The sequence below is a fragment of the Dromiciops gliroides genome, chromosome 1 (genome assembly GCF_019393635.1).
Source record: "Dromiciops gliroides isolate mDroGli1 chromosome 1, mDroGli1.pri, whole genome shotgun sequence".
Classification (NCBI taxonomy): Eukaryota; Metazoa; Chordata; class Mammalia; order Microbiotheria; family Microbiotheriidae; genus Dromiciops; species Dromiciops gliroides.
This window is the reverse complement of record NC_057861.1, coordinates 89,031,595-89,051,980: the sequence shown is the minus strand read 5'-3', so window position 1 is coordinate 89,051,980 and position 20,386 is coordinate 89,031,595. Positions and strand designations below refer to the sequence as shown.

General features: G+C 37.6%; 1 protein-coding gene across 1 annotated transcript in view; it reads right to left on the bottom strand.

Moving 5' to 3' along the window:
- The window catches only part of COL22A1 (collagen type XXII alpha 1 chain), a 567,886-nt gene that overhangs the window by 159,864 nt on the left and 387,636 nt on the right, over nucleotides 1–20,386 (bottom strand). Inside the window, 5 exon segments of the mRNA XM_043991519.1 lie at nucleotides 1,382–1,432; nucleotides 4,409–4,462; nucleotides 9,714–9,776; nucleotides 11,191–11,235; nucleotides 15,549–15,602. Of these exon segments, the coding sequence (XP_043847454.1) occupies nucleotides 1,382–1,432; nucleotides 4,409–4,462; nucleotides 9,714–9,776; nucleotides 11,191–11,235; nucleotides 15,549–15,602 (267 nt within the window).

The following is a 20,386-nucleotide window of genomic DNA, read 5'->3' as shown; positions in this document are numbered from 1 at the left end:
AAGGTCTATTATTCCCATACATCAGAGTTGACCCTTGCTGGCATCCTTTATGCAATAATAGACATTTTCTGATTGTGTGGGCTTGGCATTGCCCTGCATTGTTGGGCCTGACTAAATATTTGGAGAACTAGAAGGCTGACGCCTGGTCCTAGTAAAAGAATCCTCCCAAATGATGAGAAGACATAGACAGGGTATTCTTTGCTTATAGACAACATGGCATAATATGGTAGAGATCAACAGGATTTAAAATCAGAAATTGCGTTTGAGCCAAGCTCTAATACTTACTATGGGCTATGTCTTAAATTGCCTTACATCTATTTTGGATCTATCTTGTACCTATTGTTATACATACTGTTTCTCCCATTAGAATGTAAGCTCCTTGAGGACAGGGACTTATTTACTTTCTCTCTCAATGATCAGCACCCAGAACAGTCCCTGAAACATATTAGGCACTTAATACATGCTCAATGATTGTTTTATTGTTTGATTTTGGACAAGTCCCAACCTCTCTTAAACTAAATTTCCTTAGCTTTAAAATAAATAGTTGGGGCTTGATGGTGTTTAAGGTTCCTTCTAGTTCCAACCCTTTACATCCCACATTCTAAATACTGACCTTTGTGGAAGAAAAAAAATCCAAACATAAATGAGACAATTAGAAAACAACTAACTCACTGTGTGACCTTGGACAGATCACTTTTTCTCTCTTGACACCAGTTTTCCTCTTCTGCAAAATGAAGGTGTCAGCCATATAATCACTAAGATCCTTTTCAGTATTATCATTCTGTCTTCTAAGGTTCTATGATAATATCATAGAATCATAAATTTAAAGCTAGAAGGGACCATGGAGACAATCTCATCCTACTTCATTTAGAGATAAGGAAACTGAGGCCCAGAGAGGTGAAGCAAATTTTCTTTAAGTCACACAGATACTAATAACAGAGCAAGGATCTAAAAGCAGGTTCTTGGCTCCAAATTCATTTATTTTTCTTCACTGTGACATGCTGCTTTCTAAAATTCTGTGTTCTATATTCTATTTCAGTTTTAATATTTCATGATAATATAAGAAAATAAATCTTTACTAAGCAGCTAGTATATGCACACAACAGTGTTAGATGCTATGGGAGGACACAAGAGAAGCAGAAGACTTAGTCTATATCACATTTCAGGAACTTATAATGTGTGTGGAGAGATAAGACTCAAATGCAGGAACTTACTGTGGGAAAAATTTGTTGAGATTACGCCATAAGGAAAGGTGATTAATTCAAAACATGACTTGGTAAGTGCGTTGGAAAGCAAATTAAGTGAGAGACTGTGTGGCCTACTCGATAAAGGCTGGAAGGGGGTCAGAGAAGAGGAAAGAATCCAGTATCACATAACTTACTGTTCCAGGGTAGCCAGGGGGACCAGGGGGGCCAGCAGGGCCAGCTTCGCCCTGAAGAACAAAGAGTGAAATCATCGTTAGTGTAGCAAATCTTTTATTAAGTGGTAAAGATGTACAAAGTTATGTACTCTTGTTAGCATGGTCACTAAATTTATGGAAGACATTGATATGGCCCTCAGAGAACTTCTATTCTAGTTGGGGGGACAAGATATTTACACATAGCAATAACTGTAATTCATGACATTATATGACAAATACATTAGGAAATTAAAAAAAAGGTTATGTCATGTTTGGAGAGGGAAGCTCAATACCAGGTGAGGGATTTGGAAAGGCTTTGTGGAGAAGACTGCATTTGAGACAAACTTTAAACAAGGGACAGGAATTCAATAAGTCAAAGGAGAGAGGGAGCATATGCTAGGAATAGGGAAGAATATGACCAGAGAGGCATTTAGATTTGAGAGCATAATGCAAAAGGCAGGGTGGGGGTTGAGAGCATGAACTCCTTGAGTTAAATGACTATGTTTTTGCCTTTCTTTGTATCCCAAGAGCTTAGCACAGTTCCTGGCATATAGCAAGCATTTTTTCTGGTCTGGGGGGCGGGACAATGAGGGTTAAGTGACTTTCTCAGAGTCACACAGCTAGTCAGCTAGTAAGTGTCAAGTGTCTGAGGAGAGATTTGAACTCAGGTCCTCCTGAAACAAGGGCCAGCGCTTTATCCACTACACCACCTAGCTGCCCACAGTAAGCATTTAATAAATGTTGTTGACTGGATCTAGTTTAGCTGGGGCATAGGGTGTATACAGGATAATGTGAAATAATACCAGAAAGGTAGGGTGGCACCCACCTATGGAAGGTTTTGAATATTAGAAGGATGTGAACTTTATTCAAGGGGTTATAAGGATCCACTGAATTTTTCAGAGTAGAAGATTTTCACTACATGATTCGATCTCTACATAAGAAAGAATATTCAGGCAGAGGTAAAGGAGGAAAAGATTAATTTGAGTGGGTAGAATGGAGCTAAAGAATATATCTTATGGGTATTATGTAATAGTACTGGTGACTAATAATGAGGGCTTGTACTAGGTTGGTATCAATAGGATTTTTTTGTTGTGAGGCAACTGGGGTTAAGTGACTTGTCCAAGGTCACATGGCTAGTAAGTGTCAAGTGTCTGAGGCCAGATTTGAACTCAGGTCCTGCTGAATCCAGGGACAGTGCTCTACCCACTGTGCCACCTAGCTGCCCCATCAATAGGACTTTTTAAGTGATTATGGTGGTTTCTGTTGGTCCTACGGTCAAAAGACATTTCACTCGCACAAATTTAGATGTTGTCAATCAGTTACAAATTGTGGTTATGATAATAGTTGTCCTTGGAAAGAGGGTTAACCACTAGTGAATGAATGCAACATGTTGGGCTAGGGAAGGCTTAGAAATCTTGTTTTAGAAGTAGGTTCTGAGAAGGTGAGAAAAATGTCCTCTATGCCTAACTCAGTCTTTGGAGCCTCTGTTGCTATTTATACCCAGAGAGAAGCACCTTTCTTTAGTTAAAGCTGAATTTCAGAATTTTGCTACAGGTCACCAGCAGCTTGAGGGAAGCAATAAAAGAGGGTTTATTATCCTAAGCTTCTGAGTGCTAGAAATGAGTTTGCTATCTGAAATATGTCTGAAAAGTCCATGAATATGAAGCATGTGTGTGTTGTGAAAGTCCCCTTCCCTATGCTGCCATCTATTTTTAGGCCATATGCTTTACAAAGGGCAGCCCTCTGTAAAGGAGGAAGGAAACTGGATGAGAAGGGGATGTGGGGAAAGAGAAAGGGAGGAATTGAAAGAAGGATATGAGAGGACAAAAGGCAAGACAGGCAGGGAGGGGAAAAGCTACAGAGAACTGAAGAGGATGGAGAAAGAATGAGAAATCAAGATAGAGAATAAAGAGAAAGAAAAGAAACAGGGAGGAAGAAAGTGAAAGACAGAGATAAAAGCAAGGAACTGCAGAGAAATGCAGAAGAGTGAAGACAGAGGAAAGAAAAGGAAAAAAGAAACAGAGTAATAGAGACAGAAAGGTAGAAAATGAAAAAAAGACAAAATGGCAGTGAAATAATATGAAAAAGTCAGAGAGGAAAAAGAGGAAAAAAAGAAAAGAGTGACACAGAGTAATAGCAGTTGAGAAAGGATAGTTAAGGAGAAAGAAATGTAGATAAAAAGAGAGGAAAGTGATAGAGGTAGAGAGAGTAAAAAGAAGAGAGAAAGAAGGCTGAAAAAGGAGGGAAGACAAACGACACTAGAATAAATGAAAGTGTTCAGAAGGAGAAAGATGAACTCCATCTCCCTGTCTTCTGTTCTGGTCAGATCACATTGTATTTAGCTTTGAGGGAAGGAAAGTTGGGAGGCAACATATGGGTAATCATCACAATTTTAGGAAGTTGGGCAGAAGTGAAGGAGGATGTATTATATGGTAGGAGACTAGACATGTTGTATAAGATTTGGTTGAATGTTTGGTCTAGAAAAGGAAAGACTTGGAGTAGCAAGAGTCTGAGAGCTGAAACTGAGCCATCAATTACTTAATTATTAGGCACTAATTACTAGGTTATTACTCATTAATTAATTCTTTGAGTCTAGTCATTAAACCAGTTGCAAATCCATATAACACAAACAATGCCTAGGCATTGGTTGGTAATGAAGAGTGTGAGCCAGGTACTACGAAGTAAACAGGGGCGAGTAAAAGCAAATTAACCAAAAAAGATGTATTAAAATTCAGTAGTTAGATGGAATAAACAAAAATAAGAAAAAGGTTGGCATAATATATCATACAGTTTATTTATGCCATTAACATGGTCGAAATTGTCTGAAAGAAAAATTCATCCATATTAAAATCCTTGAGTCAGCATTTTCCTTTTAACTGTTGATGAAAGTTTGTCTATGCCTTCCTTTCTTTCAGGCTACCTGCTGTCATGTCCTATTGGTACCCGTAATTTTGCGTTTTCAAAAACTCCTGGCAATAAGAAAATTAAGGAAAAACAAATAAGTCCTACCTTTTCGCCTCTGTCACCTTTTGATCCAGGAGGTCCAAAGCCACCTTTTTCACCCTAATGTAAAACAGAAAAATAATAAATACCATTGCTGCTCAGACCACTCATAGGTATCTGTCTAGCATGTGTTACTGTTTATGAGGCTTCTGAATTGCCTCTTATTTTCACAGTCAAAACCTTGTCTCATTTGATTTAATGAGGAAGGAAGTCTAAGTATTGACATACCTTTGTATAAAATGGGATATTGTGCAACAGAAAAACAACTGGATGTGGCATTAGAAGATGTAGGTTCTAGTCCTGACTCTGTGGTCATCTGTCATCTGGGGTAACATAACCTCTCTTAGTCTCAAGTCTGCTTATTTATAAAAAAGGAGAGTAAACAAGGTTATTTTTCTACCTCCAAATCTTGGAAATTTATGGGGGAAAAAGATACTGGATAACAGAGAAGGAAAGTCATTTACCTAAGTTCACACAGCTAGATAGAATCATGAGGAGAGCCAGACCTCCTAACTCCTAGACCATTTTTTATAACTTCAAGTAAGACAACTTGGGACCTTGAGGTCAATTCACCAAAAACTCTACCTATCCAAGATATAGCCAATTACCAAGGAGTAAGCAAAAAGATCTTCTGACCAAAGACAATAGACATCACAAAACTATACCCTTACGGCTCATGGTCTTACTGCTCTCAAAGTAGAATCATGAAGATCCTCACTCAAAACTGATTTCCTCAAATTTCATACTTAGCTCTAACAGACTTGCAGTCTGGTTCCTTTGCCCAGAATGAATGACAATTAGAAAGGGGAGAAGAGGGGGCGGCTAGGTGGCGCAGTGGATAAAGTACCGGCCCTGGATTCAGGAGGACCTGAGTTCAAATCCGGCCTCAGACACTTGACACTTACTAGCTGTGTGACCCTGGGCAAGTCACTTAACCCCCATTGCCCCGCAAAAAAACAAAAACAAAAACAAAAACAAAAACAAACAGAAAGGGGAGAAGAGCTGAGAGGAGTTAGAGTATGAGATAAACAAAGCAGGATTAAAAGATTTCTAGTTTAAAAGTATCTTAGTCCAACTCTCTAGTTGGCAATGAGGAAACAGATGTCTAGAGAGGTTCCAAGTGACTTGCCTAACTAAGAGAACAGGGGAAGTAGGCAAGAAAGTCAGCCCGGTAGAAAACCTGGTCTTCTGATGCCAAATTCATCTCTCCACTATAAAAGTGGTAACTGTATCATCCACTAGGCTGAAATCAAAGGAGATAAAGGAAAATTAAAAAAAAAAAAAGGCTAACACAAGAAACAAAACAAAAACACCGTAATTTGAGGCCATTTAAATCCTCCACACTTCAGTAGGCCTTGAGGGCATCAACATTTTACAATACAGCACAATAGCTCATGTTCCCAAGGAAAATGCTAAGTCATCAAGAAAGCTGAAATGACATTGAAAAAGTGCTGTTTAAAAAGGCAAAGAAATGTGAAACATATTGGAGAAGGATTTTAAAATATTTTTTGTGCTTTAAAAAATGGATGATTTCATAGGATAACAGATTAGGAGCTAGAAGGGATTTTAGATACCATTGAGTCTGACCTCTGAGCCTGGGAGAGGTTAAAAGACTTGCAGAGGAGGGGGCAGCTAGATGGTGCAGTGGATAAAGCACCGGCCCTGGATTCAGGAGGACCTGAGTTCAAATTTGACCTCAGACACTTGATACTTAACTAGCTGTGTGACCCTGGGCAAGTCACTTAACCCCCATTGCCCTGCAAAAAAAAAAAAAAAAAGACTTGCCGAGGGTCACACAGATAGTAGGTATTTGAGATCTGAACTCAGGTCTTCCTAACTCCAGATCCAATGTTCTAACCATTGCTCTCACCTAACTGCTCGGAATAGCAAGAAGAGCAGTTGGGCATGTTATTACATCCAAAATAAATCCAGAAAGGTAGCCTGAAGGAAAAAAAAAACCTTACTGGTAATCAATCAACAAATCTACCATAAATGTGGTCAAATTTATGAGGAAGGAAATGAAGATGCAACGATAAACACAAAACAGTGGCTGCCCTCAAGGAGCTTACATTGTCCTGAGGAGATACATTATGTTACACAAATTAGTAAATACAAAATTAAATTTGAAGAAGAAAATAATACTAATAACTAAAGGGACTGAGGAAGGCTTCCAGGTAGAGATGGAACCTGGGTTGAGCCTGAAAGGAATCCAGAGATTCTGAGAGTCTGAGGGGTAAGGATGCAGAATAACAATCACCAACTGAAGTCATAGAGATGAGCACTGAATGTAGGGAAACACATGGTTTGGACGGGTTGTAGGTTTCATTTAGGGCAATAATGGGACATAACGCTGGTACATTAGAATGGAGTCAGATTGTACTGGAAATTAAATGTGCTAGAGAATGCAGAGGGATTTTGGAGCAAGAAGGCTTAGATTAGCAAGTTGACATTTCTAAAACAATTTAAGGTTTATAAAGTCCTTTCCTTACAAGAAAGAAGGCAGTGCAATTATCTTAACTTTACAGATGAAAAAACCGAGGCCCAAAGAAGTGAAGGGATTGCCCAGTGTCACATAATACTCAGTGTCAGAGTGACTCTGACAACCCATCTCTCCTAACTCCAATGCCAGATTTCTTTCCGTGGAATGCCAACAACATGGCAGACAATTAACTTTTGGGGGGGGCGGGGCAATGAAGGGTTAAGTGACTTGCCCAGGGTCACACAGCTAGTAAGTGTCAAGTGTTTGAGGCTGGATTTGAACTCAGGCTCTCCTGACTCCAGGGCCGGTGCTTTATCCACTGTGTCACCTAGCTGCCCCCAATTCACTCTTTACATGTATTCTGCCTTCCCTCTACCCAAAATGAAAAATGGCAAATTTGCTTCAAACTGCAATTAGAAAGATTCATTTTCCTGACATGCCTGCAGGAAACACTACAATTATAACAACATGGATAAAATGATAGAACACAGACATTGTTCTATCATTTCTCACTGGGGATTGTTATATAAAGCAAGTGAGTGACATTGTTGTTCTTTATCCAGGAAAGCCAAGATTTTTGTCAGTAGCCTCTGTCAACTGTCAGCTAATACAGACAAAACAATAAACCTTAACTAGAAGCAGACATCCTTTGTGTAGACATTACTTTAATGCTCATGAAACAGACGTCTTACAAATCCTTGAGTTCACAGACAAATAGAGAACCAAGGAATCCCACAGCTACAAGTGACCTTTGTTTCCACCTAGTCAAAATCCTTTAATTTACCAAGAAGAAAAACAGATGGCACAGGGGTTGAATTACTTGTGTAAAGTCACTTAGTGAATTAGTGGCAGAGCCAGACTAGAATTCTCATCTCTTTTCTACAAGTTCTGTCTTTCAAAAATACCACATCTTTTCTCATGAAGGATCTTATACAACAGATTCCCTAAATATGAGCGTCTGGCCATGGGAAGATTTTCCTGTTCCTTTCTGGCCAATTAAACTCCCAGATTAAGGTCACAGTTACCATATCTACATAAAATATCATTAATTTTATGTTTGAGAACCCAAGATGACATATTCAACTATGTGAGGAAGAAGTAGCATCTGAATAACTGTTCACAATTTGTTATTATCTTTGGCTATGTAAAAAGCATCAACATTTTCTTTTAGATGATGGTCTTGGTTTCTTGTGGTGGGTATGTTGGTGATTGATCGATGAAAATTTATTGAATGAGTGAAGTAAGAGAGACAAAGAGACAGAGAAAAAGAAAGAAAATGGATGAAAATGGAAAGTTGATTAGTTCAGTGCATGAGGAATAGGAGTAGACTATTGTGAAGAGAATATAAAGGGAGAAGGGTGTCATCATGCGAATATTTTCATTTTATGTTTAGAATGGATAATAAAGAAGGGGATCCACTTGCAGGTCCTCTGATCCAGTTTTATGCTGGCAGTGTAGCTGGGCAGGGGGCAGCTAGGTGGTGCAGTGGATAAAGCACCTGCCCTGGATTCAGGAGGACCTGAGTTCAAATATGGCCTCAGACCCTTGACACTTACTAGCTGTGTGACCCTGGGCAAGTCACTTAACCCCCATTGCCCTGCAAAAACAAAAACAAAAACAGAGTAGCTGGGCAGAAAGGTCATGGGTCCTTGGCCAGTTCTCAGGGATCAATATCAGTACTGGGGGATCTGTGATTTTATCATTAGAAGGCAAGCTGAAATATATGCAGAAGAAGATGAATGGATAAATGATGGGACTGAAAAGTAAGACAAATGGTAAGAGCTAAAGGAATTGAGAATATTTAGCCTGGAGAAGAGAAGACTTGAATGGGGAAGAGCATGATAGATGCTTTTTAAGTAGCATAATTCTCAAGTTGTCATTTTAAAGAGGAATTAGAATTTTTCACCAGTCGCAGGGGGAAAATGTAGAAATAATGAAAGAATTTTATTATAGGGAAGTGCATTTCAACTCAATAGGTGAAGGAAATTCCTCATAATTAGAATTATTCCCAGGTAGAATGGGCTGCCCTCAGGGTTAGTAAATTCCCTATCCTATTCAGGATAGTAATAAAGATAATAATAATAGTAATGATAGAGACTTATTCAGTGTTTTTAATGTTTGTCAAGTGCTATGTAAGCATGGCTATGTGTATTTACATGCATATAGATGTACAATGTATATATTTATAGGTGTATATGTGTATATACAGATATGTACATATAAGTACATGTGTGTCTCTGTATACACACATAAATACACACATAAACACACATATATCCTTTCACCCTTAAAACAATCGTGCAAGGTAGATGCTATTATTATGCCCATTTTACCAATGAGAAAAATGAGGCACAGAAAGACTGAATAATTTGACCAAGGTCATACAGCTAGAAAGTGTCTGAAGCAGTCTTTGAATTTAGCTCTGCCTGACTCTAGATCCAGCACCCTCTCTACTGCACCACCTAGATCCCTAGAAATCTTTGAAATCTTCATGCAAAGCAAATATATAAGCCATCTGTGCAGAATACAGCAGAGACGATTTTTGTCAGTAGCCTCTTCAGATAAGGGTTAGCCAAGGTGATTTCTGAGGTAACTTACCACTCTGCATGTTTCTGATTCTATGATTTATGATTCATCCTTCCATAAATACAAGAATCATATCATTAAATACCTAAATGTTGACCCTCTGGTATGATAAATTCCCCTTGAACAACATAATAATTTTCTTGGAATGAAGCTCTAGAAAAATCTTCCTCCTTCCTCAGGTTACATAATTTAAGGGCTGAAGTAACCTTCAAAGCAAATAAACCATCGTACTCTCAAGATACTTACCTCATCTCCCTTCTCTCCTCTTGGTCCTTGGAGCCCTGGAGATCCCGGAAGCCCCATTTCTCCCTGACAGCACAAAGCACAAAATTATAGAGATGGAAAATTAATAAAAGACTCTAAATTCCCACTCCACTCACCAAGTATTCATTGAATCCACATTATTACTTAGTTCCTGAAGGGGAAATAAGAGAACTATAAGACCATGTACTGAATTGCAACATGGAGTGACCTAAGTTTTCTGTTGTTGTTCAGCTGTTTCTTACTCTTCATCTCCCTTTTGTTGTTTTTTTTGGCAAAAATATTGGAGGGGTTTTTCATTTTCTTCTCCTGATCATTTTACAAATGAAGAAACTGAGGCAAATAGGGTTAAGTAGTTTGCCCAGGGTCACACATCGACTAAGTGTCTGAGGTCGAATTTGAACTCAGGAAGATGATTCTTCCTGACTTCAGGCCTGGCACTTTATCTACTGAGTCACCTAGCTGCCCTACGTTTTCTACCTTCCACCGATAACTATTTTATTTTGGATAGTATGTTTGTATATTGTTTTAGAGTTCATGAAGAACTTCTATTATTGTATTTTCCCAGTGAATTATCAGAACAACTTTGTGATGAAGGGACTATTGTGTTCATTTTATAGAAGAGGAAACTGACATGCAATAAATCAATTCAAGTGTTCAAGGGCCATGTGGCTAGGAAGTAGCACAATCTGTGGTAGACTTCATCAATTGAGAATTAATTGGGACTTGATCTTAGGTCTTTTAATTACAATTTTGCACTCTTCTTACTATGTCATGTTGGGATAGAATTAGAATGAATAGGGCCTAGTAGGCACACAGATGTTTTCATAAAAGAATATGTACAACAAAATAGTGGAACCCACTAATTGGTTGAAAACAGATTTTTAGGAAAGCTTCATCTAAAAGATGAAACTTAATTTAGATGTGAGCTAAAGAAGAATAGATGAATAAGAGAAAAAGCACTTGGGCCAAGGCAGTCAAGAGAGAAAGGTGATTTTGGACTTCCTGATATGGGGGATTTCAACATCCAGAGGTCACAGAGGGAAATGATTATTAAACTGACAAAGCAGAGGTCATGAAGAGAAGAAAGGATGATATGGCCTCTATGTTCTTATAGGATTACATTTAATTTTATGTAGGGCTCTACAAGGAATGGCAGAGACAAAAGTGGGCTCAGAATAGGAAGTGAGACCATCCTTCCTTGAGTCACACTGAGTGGTGAAAGGTTTGGTCAAATCCTTACACCATTAAATGCTCACATTATTACTCTGCATCCCTGAAGCCGGGGACATGATTCCCTTTAAGGAGACCTGGGCTAAAACACCACACTAACAAAAACAAACCATTGTTTAACTAACAGGAGTTGTTTGATTTTTAACTGCAGACAGAATTAAAGTAGACGTAACAATAGGGAATGAAATGAATGAATAGACCAAGGATGATGCTGATTTCATCTACTCACCTTCTCACCAGGCATCCCCACTAGACCTTGCTCTCCAACTTCACCCTGAAAGCAGAATGATACAAACTCTCCATTATCCAGAATGCCAGAATCAGAAATCTCAATATAAGTAAAATAATCTCTATATAAGTAAAATACAGAAAAACTTGATTTAGTTGCTACTCAAGTAACCAATACCCTCTAAATTGCTATTCAAGAAAGCTCCAGGGCTGGAAAGTCTCAGAACCAAAATATCTGAGAATAATTACATTTAACATTTATAATTACATTTAAAATGTAGTTTAAAGTTCTCAAAGTACTTTATATACATTGTACTTATTTGTGCCTCATACTAACCCTAATTACATAATTTGTTAAATACTTACATATTTATTACATTATTATCATCATACTTTATTATATTACTATAGTATATTTGTATATTTATTATATTATTCATTGTATATTTGTTTATATTTGAAAAATATGTGTCTATACACACAAACATAAAATAAGTATGCATGTACATATACAAATATATACACACATACACATAATATATGCATATATATACACACATTTATGTTTACACACATATGGCAAGGCATATATAACACATGTGATGTGTATATATATGAATGTATACACACATCTATGAATATCCACATTTATTTAGACACATATATACACATGCATGTATACATACACATATACAATACATACATGAAATCTATCTTGTCCTAATTTTCAAGTGGGAAAAGAATAATGTGACTTCTTAGCCTAGACAACAAGGAGTAAATGGTGTCATCTCAAAGGATCCCTGGTGAAATATCCAACAGAGTTCCAAAAGTACGCTTTTTGGAAAGAATGGCCAAAAAAGCCATTTGTAACAAAGTTCAATTTTTACAACTTGAAGCACAAATGGTTTCTTTTCAGAAAACTCAACCCTGGGACTCCCCAATCAAAGTAGTTTACAGAGACACTCCTTAGAGAATGTGGAATAACTGTATACCTTTGTAGCACACCTTCATTGTTGCTAAACCCTTCATTGTTTCCAATGCTCAAGAATTCTAGTATCTTACACCACTGCTTCACTATAACATTTCTAAAGGACACACACACACACACACACACACACACACACACAATACTAGAGAACAAAAATACAGACACACACACACAAAGAAAAATATCCAGAAACATTAACCTAAGCAGCCACATAAATCCACCACAAAGAAAACTAACTCACTCTCTCTCTCTGTCTCTTTGTCTCTCTGTTCCTCCCTCTCTTCTTCTCTCCTTCTCCCTTTCCCCTCCCTCTTTCTCTGCCTCCTTCCTTCCCTCCATTTCTATATCTCTCTTCTTTCTATCTCATGGTAAAAATGAGAAATAATGAGACCAAAGGGATATGGTCTTCTTCCAACACATACACTTACTTTAGTTTAGGAATCCTTTTTGGCACTTGGCAAAGGTGTTGCTGCTGTTTCCGTGAATTTGAAGTCTGAATTTCTTTATAGTATCATAAGTTCCTATCCTTCTATTTCCCATTCCCATTCTATTTTTCATCTTTACCATGATCTCCAGGGCATTTATTCCTCCCTAGTCATTTGGTCTATCATTTCTATTTTGTCCTCCCTTTCCTCATTTCAATTTTGATCCTAAACAGGGAAGCATGGTACAATGAAAAGATTTGGTGTCAGAGGACCTGGGTTCAAATGTAACTATATTATTTCTTACGTCTTGACTTTGAACAAGTCATTTAATGGGGGGAGGGCTTGATTTGCATAAAATAATAGCTAGGGGACAGCTAGGTGGTACAGTGGATAAAGCACTGGCCCTGGATTCAGGAGGACCTGAGTTCAAATCCAGCCTCAGACACCAGAATATATATATATATATATATGATAGAGAGAGAGAGAATTTTGTTTTATAAAGTACTTTACTGATATTATTTTATTTGATCCTCACAACAATCCTGAGAAGGTGATATTATTGTCCCCATTTTACAGATGAGGAAACTGAGGCGAATAGCAGTTAAGTGACTTGCCCATGGTTATATAACTAGAATGTGTGTGGATCCAGATTTGAATTCATCTTCCAGATTCTAGCTCCAGCATTTTATCCACTCCACCCCCAGCTGCCAGAAATATATGTGTGTATATATGTGTATATACACACATATATATACCATTAATATATTTATACATTTACTATATAAATATTTTATTAGTATATATTTATATACATACATACCATGATAGCCATTTTGTCAAACTAATTGATATATATGTATATATAAATATATATATGAAACTCATATATAAACCTACATCTATGTATACACACATGTATGTACAGGCATGTGTGTGTGCATGGGTGGGTGTATGCACCCATGCATATATGTATGAATGAATGAAATAGTTTGGACTAAATAAACCCTATTTTCCTTTAATAGGTTACTCTTATTCTGTTGTCAATGAATTTATCTAAACTTTTCTCAAGAATATATTTTCAGCTAATACTTATCTACAGTATTTGAAAGACCTACAATTTCCTGGGTTTGCATTCCTTTCACTAACCAGGGTGACATATGTTAGGCTTTAGGAGACTGCCTTCAAACACTGCTTTGGCTGAAAAACATTAATCCTTTGGTGGCCAAACTTCTGGGGATCTTAGCTTATATCACCACAAAGAAGAGTAAAGAGACCCCCCCCACTCTACTTTCTGCTTCCTGTAAAGAAGTCTATGTGAGAAACGGTAATAGTTTGATACATGGTAAAATCTTCTCAGAAATAGCTTTATATACTGTGGTAAAAAGTTTTAACAGTTGGTTAGCAATAATGGAGAGACGCCAGATTTTTTAAGGACCACTCTTTCGGGGAGGAGACCAACGGCATGAGCTAAGCACGCCAGTCCGCCTGCTAAGCCACTCCACTGAACATGAACAATTGCATGGTCAGTCAAAACTTAAAATGAAAAAAAATAAAGCATGGTCCTAGTTATAGAAGCCTGTATGAAGTTGACTGAAAAACAAAAAAGACCATAGTCACATCCTGATTAGTGTGAATAATTAAATCCCCAAAGTGCTCAACCTATTTGAAATTACATTGTATATTTCCATTGGTCTGGAACCAATGACTATACTTTACATAATTCTAACTTTGAACAATGTGAATTTGAATACATGCAACCATTTTCAGGGGATTAATTATTCATACTAATAAGGATCTAATTGTAAATGGACTTTGAGATCAGCTTAGTTTTGCAGGGGAGAAAATGAAAGCCCTGAGAGAGAAAAGTACTTCCTTATGACTCTCTTTTAACCTCCCAATCATTACTCATTGCATCCCATCATACTGCATTTTTAAATCTTACTGAGTTGAAGACAGAGCCTTGAATGTATTGGTATACTATAGGGTTCATAATACAGGGGGAAAGGAAGAGTAATAATCATTTATATAATGCCTACTATATACCAGGCACCATGCTAAGTATTTTTACAAATATCATTTCATTTGATAATCACAACAATCCTGTGAGGTGGGTGCTACTAAGACCCCCATTTTATAGCTGAGGAAATGGAGGCAAACAGAGGTTAAATGACTTAGCCAAGGTTACACAGCTATTAAGTGTCTGAGGTCAAAGTTGAATAGGAGGTCTTCCTGACTCCAGTCCCAGTGCTCTATACACGGCCACTAATTACCTCCATTAAATTATAAGATGATGATAATGAATTGTTATTATTGTTATTATTCTTCTTCCTCCAAAAATTATTTCATGTAAGGCAAGTACTGTATTTTGTCTCTTTTTGTATCCTTGGCATTTGGCACAGTACCTGGTACATAGTAAGAACTTAAATGTTTATTGATTTATAGATTGATTAATAATGAAAGGAAATATGGAAGGAGGCAATGGTTGGCATTCATGTATCTGTCTATTCATCCTTCCTGGTTCCAGAACTATCTTTTTTTTTTATTTTTTTTTCTTTTAGTGAGGCAATTGGGGTTAAGTGACTTGCCCAGGGTCACACAGCTAGTAAGTGTTAAGCGTCTGAGGCCGGATTTGAACTCAGGTACTCCTGACTCCAGGGTCGGTGCTCTATCCACTTCGCCATCTAGCTGCCCAGAACTATCTTTTTATGTATAAACTTCCACATTGACTAGAACTATTCCTATCACACAGGCCATAGAAGTGCCCCAAAGTTCCGATGAAACAAGTCTAGTCTACCTGTAGTAGCTGGGAAACAATAAGGCAGGTGACAGAATGATATTAGAAATAGACCTCTGATTTGCTCGGCAAACCAGAGAATCTATAGTCAACTAAGTGACTGATAGATGTAACTGACAGACAGATGGACAGGGTAAAGAGAAATTCCATACCCTAGGTCCAGGATGCCCCGGCAAGCCATCTTCTCCTCGTTCTCCTGTCTCTCCCTGTAAGGAACACAAAGTATAATTACTGGAAGGAGCGAGAATTTTGCTGCTTTTGTAGAAAATGTCACCAGTCATCTGACAAGGCTTTGGACTTCATATGATATTGTTATGCTGTGGGTTCAATTCAATTCACCAAAATTTATTAAAAATCTAGAATCTGCTGTGTTCATAACAGAAAGAAACACAAAAAATACAACTGAAATTTATATGCTGCTTTCAAGTTTTCAAAGAGTTTTTGGTGCAATTTGAACTTCCTACCAAGAAGGACCCTGAGTTCACTGCTGGGAATTCATACATTTCTTTTCCTCAAGGAACTTAGACTCCAATACAGAAGACAAGACATCGTGTCTGTCTACGGAACCATGATAGCACAGCTCATGAGAATGGTTACAAACTATTCTATAGATCACCAATTGTTTTGAGGCACTGAATGTGAGGTATTTGTGAGATAATGTAAAATCGTGTGAATGTGTGGGTGTGAGATACATAGCAAACACACTCTATACCATCAAGAGCTCACAAGCTTTAGGGTATATGAGATAAATAAGCAAATTATAATACTAGAAAATGAATTTCTTAAGTGCAGTATGAAAACCACAATTTACTATGAATTCTAAGGAAGAGACAATCACTTCCAATGATGGAGCAAGTGAAGAAGTGAGGAATTAGGAGAGGATTCATGGAAGTGGAGGCATTTTAGCTCTGCTTTAAAGGATGATATAAATTTCAGTGGATGTAAGGTAATGGATGGTCAGTTTAGGTGTGTTTCTAGATGATGGTTTGTGTCTAGTCTGTCTTGAACTTTAGTGGATGGGTGTGAAATGATGTAATGTGAGAAAAAGCTGAAAGAATAGCTTGGAGTTAGGGCCTTGAATGTCAGACTAAGAAGTCTGGAATTTATATAGTAGACAATGCTTAAAGAATTTCTACAAACCAGAAGATGCCTAGAGCTTCTTGAAACACAGTGGCCCTACACTTGAGCAATCTGATAAGGAACGTGAGTGTGATATATGTATAGAAAAGTACCATGAATCAGCATAAATATAATTAGTAATAGATCAAGCAGATAGCCCAATAGATAACAAACATTGGTAATTGTGAGTACTTAGCACAGTATTTGGCATGCTTAAATAATTGCTTGTTAACTTAAGCAAATGAAAATGGAATACTAGGTTTTTGTTTTGTTTTATTTTGTTGCAGGACAATGAGGTTTGTGACCTGCCCAGGGTCACACAGCTAGTGTCAAGTGTATGAGGCTGAATTTGAACTCAGGTCCTCCTGAATCCAAGGCCAGTGTTTTATCCACTGCACCTAGCTGCCTCTGGAGTACTAGTTTTACATAAGTCATCTCAGTGATATAAACTGGAACAAAGGCATATAATAATTCAAAGCTTCAAAGCAATGGCAGGCTGTAGAATAGTTTGTCACCATTCTCATGGTTCATGCCACTGTTTTTCCCTAGACAGACATAATGCTTTATCTCCTGTATTAGAGAATAAGTTCCTATAGGGTAGGCAGTATGTGAATTTCCAGCACTGAGCTCAGAGCCTTTATTTTACGTAGAAGATATTTAATATGTTTTGCATATATATTGAATAAGTTTCCATTGTCAGACTGAGTCAAAGGAATTGCAGAAAGTAACACATAGGGTTCTCATGTTCACTAACAGAACAAAAAAAAAGGTCCTACAACTTTGTAATAAAATCCAAAAGCAAGTTAATCCTATATATGTCCTGCCTTCCCCTAACAGAATGTGAGCTGGCCTGCTTGCCTACTGCTAATTATATCCCCAGTACTTGTCATAGTACTTAGCACAAAGTAAACACTGAAATAATGCTCTTTCATTCATTCAGCCCTTGGCAATCAAGAAAGTCTGTTGAAATTAGAATAATTAGCAACACTTTATGGATAGGGGTGTATAACCCTTTTTAGCTTCTCAGAAGGCATTCCCTTCTATTTTCTCCTCAAAAAACCTATGAAGTAGGCAAGACAGGGACAACTCTCTCCAGTTTAAAAATGAGGAAACTGATGCTCAGAAGGTTGAGTTTCCCAAAATTACAGAGGCAAAAAATGCAAAGCCAGAATTTGAATCCAAATCTTCTCACTCTAAATCCAGTGCTTTTGCTCTACTATGTGGCAATGAAGACTTTGTTAAAGGCTCTTGCTCATGTAGAGGAAATTATTTTGAGAAAGATGGGTAAAAAGGATTAATTCATAGATAGCATGGGCCTAACCACCAACCCCAGTATCAATGGAGAAATTTTAGAACACAGATTCTTAAGCTCAGGTGTATGAGCTGTTCTTTTAATATTTTAAGAACTATATTTCAATATAAATGGTTTCTTTATAATACTATTTATATTATTTTATGCATTAATAGCATTCTGAGAATGGACACATAGGCCAAATTTATAAAGGAGCCTATGACTCAATAAAGGTAAGAAACTTTCACATGAAAGGAGATCTTACTTGATAGACACATGAGGACCCTGAATTACTAGCTACACGAATCTGGCCAAATCATTTTACCTCTGAGACTTGGTTTCCTTCTTTGTTAAATGAGGATACTAATACCTGCATGATTTACTTCACTGTGTGTGTGTGTGTGTGTGTGTGTGTGAGAAAATGCATTTCACAAACATTAAAGGCACTACAGAAATATGAGTTAGTCTTATCAACAACATTAATGTTTATAACAGCAATATGAACCACAGTGATACATTGCTGTGAGGCTGAGTAAGGCAGACATTTGAGGGAAGCAACATCCATGTGGTCTCTGAGCTGACAATGTCAGGAGCCATCACATTGAATTTGCTATTCTGTCTCTATCTGGGGAAGCAAGAGTTACCCAAGCCTCTTGAAGCATAAAACATTCCCCTCATTCCTTTCTCTTGATGTGCTAAACATTGTTTAAAGGAAGCTATTGGGAAAATTGATTCTTCCACAAACCAGCTCAAGGGAATGAAATGTTTATAGTCCTGGGGAAATCTTTTATTATTTTCTTTTATCTAGCTCTGACTTTTTCCAACCTGCAAGAAGTCCCAGATAGTAACAATAACACATGCATCTAGGGCATTAGGGCTCTTTATGTAGAGAAAAATGGTCTGGGTTCAAAGGCTGGACCTAGCCATTTCTACTACTTGTAAAATGGAACTCATAATACCTGTACTATCTACCTCACAAGGTTGTTGGGAAAACTAAATGAACTGATAAATGTGAAAGGCTTGCTGTACATACACGAATGACTGGGATTCTGTTGGCCAATCTCACCGCATCACCTTATATAATCACACTTTAGGATTTCAAGCACCTGTAATGTCATCAATGTGAGTATATACCCACCTATCTCCCCCTATAAGAGATGATATTTTGGAAGAACTGTTCCCCTCCCTCTAATTTATTCCTTGGCAATAGACCTTCTAGTGAGGAGCCTCTCCAAAAAGAGCTTTGCTGGTCTGAAGATGACAGAAACACAGTCTGTGACTGGATCTTTACTTGAAGCTTTTCTAGCTTGTCAGGGAATGTCAGACTTTGGAGTCTACTGGCATAGCCTACAAGAAGTCCAGGTCAGTGAGGCATTAAGGGAAGAACTCTAGTTGAGACGATAACTCTAAATCACAAAATAAATATGAGGAGAGAAGAGGAGGAGAATGGAGGAGAGAAGAGAAGAAGAGAAAAGAGTAAGAGAGAGGAGGGAAGGAGATAGGAGGGGAGGAAAAAATAGAGGAGGAAAAATAGCAGCAGTGATAGTAGCAGTCCTACTGCACTATTTAATTTTGGTATTTCCACAACACTTGGTTCTTGTACAAACTTTGCCAAGTGCTACCAAAGTGATATGGTAGCATAGAGGGGTTTGCCATATTTTCCTATTCTTCATGATTGTCCCATTTTAAAGTAAGCTTCCATTTCAATCTAAAGGGTAAGTACCACCTAATCCTCTGTTTTTTTGTTTTTGTTTTCCTTTGTCCCAGATTTTGGGCAAGGCAAACCAAAAGGCAAATTGAGTCCCTGTCTTGTATCCCCAAATCTAACAGATAGATCAGAAGGCCTTTGCACTTTCTCTGGAAACAGAACAAATTGCCCCGTGGGCAGTGGTTGACCAATTTTGAATATAGTATGAGCATGTATAACACATGTACAGTCTAAATACCTATGGGAAAAATTTCATATTCATAAGGTCTATACTCTATAGTGACTCCTTTCTCTGTGTGCCAATCCATACTTCTGCTCTTGATTTTTAACTATGGATCAAATAAAGCCTTTTTGTTACATAATTTGAATTGTGAACATTTTTTTTCACATGGCATTGGAAACAGGTGAAGTATCTACTGGTACTGAGCTACCTACTTCTCTCAGAATTTTCATCACTAGAGGCTAGCCCTCACAAAATGAATTTGAGGGCTAAAACTACTTGCAAAGACCAAGTCAACAAGCATTTATTGAACACCGTGTGCCAGGCACTGTGATAAACACAAAGACTATGTACTGAAGTCGTAGAGGGGTCAGATTTGTGTATGTCTGTGCTTCAAGGAACTAAGTTCAGAGAAGTTTATTATCAGGTTTGTTGCAAGGAAATTATTTTTCTTAAAGATATAAAACCTCTAGAAGAGCAGGTACTAGTGAACAGAAGAATTTCTTTTCTTTCAGTAGACAACCTGAATCAATGAAATCACGTATAATAGGAGAAAAGAGAGGAAAAAGAGGAAGAAAATAAATAATAGTGGTAATGTATGATTAATAATTACGGTTCTATTAGCAAAAATTGCATATGTATGTGTATATAC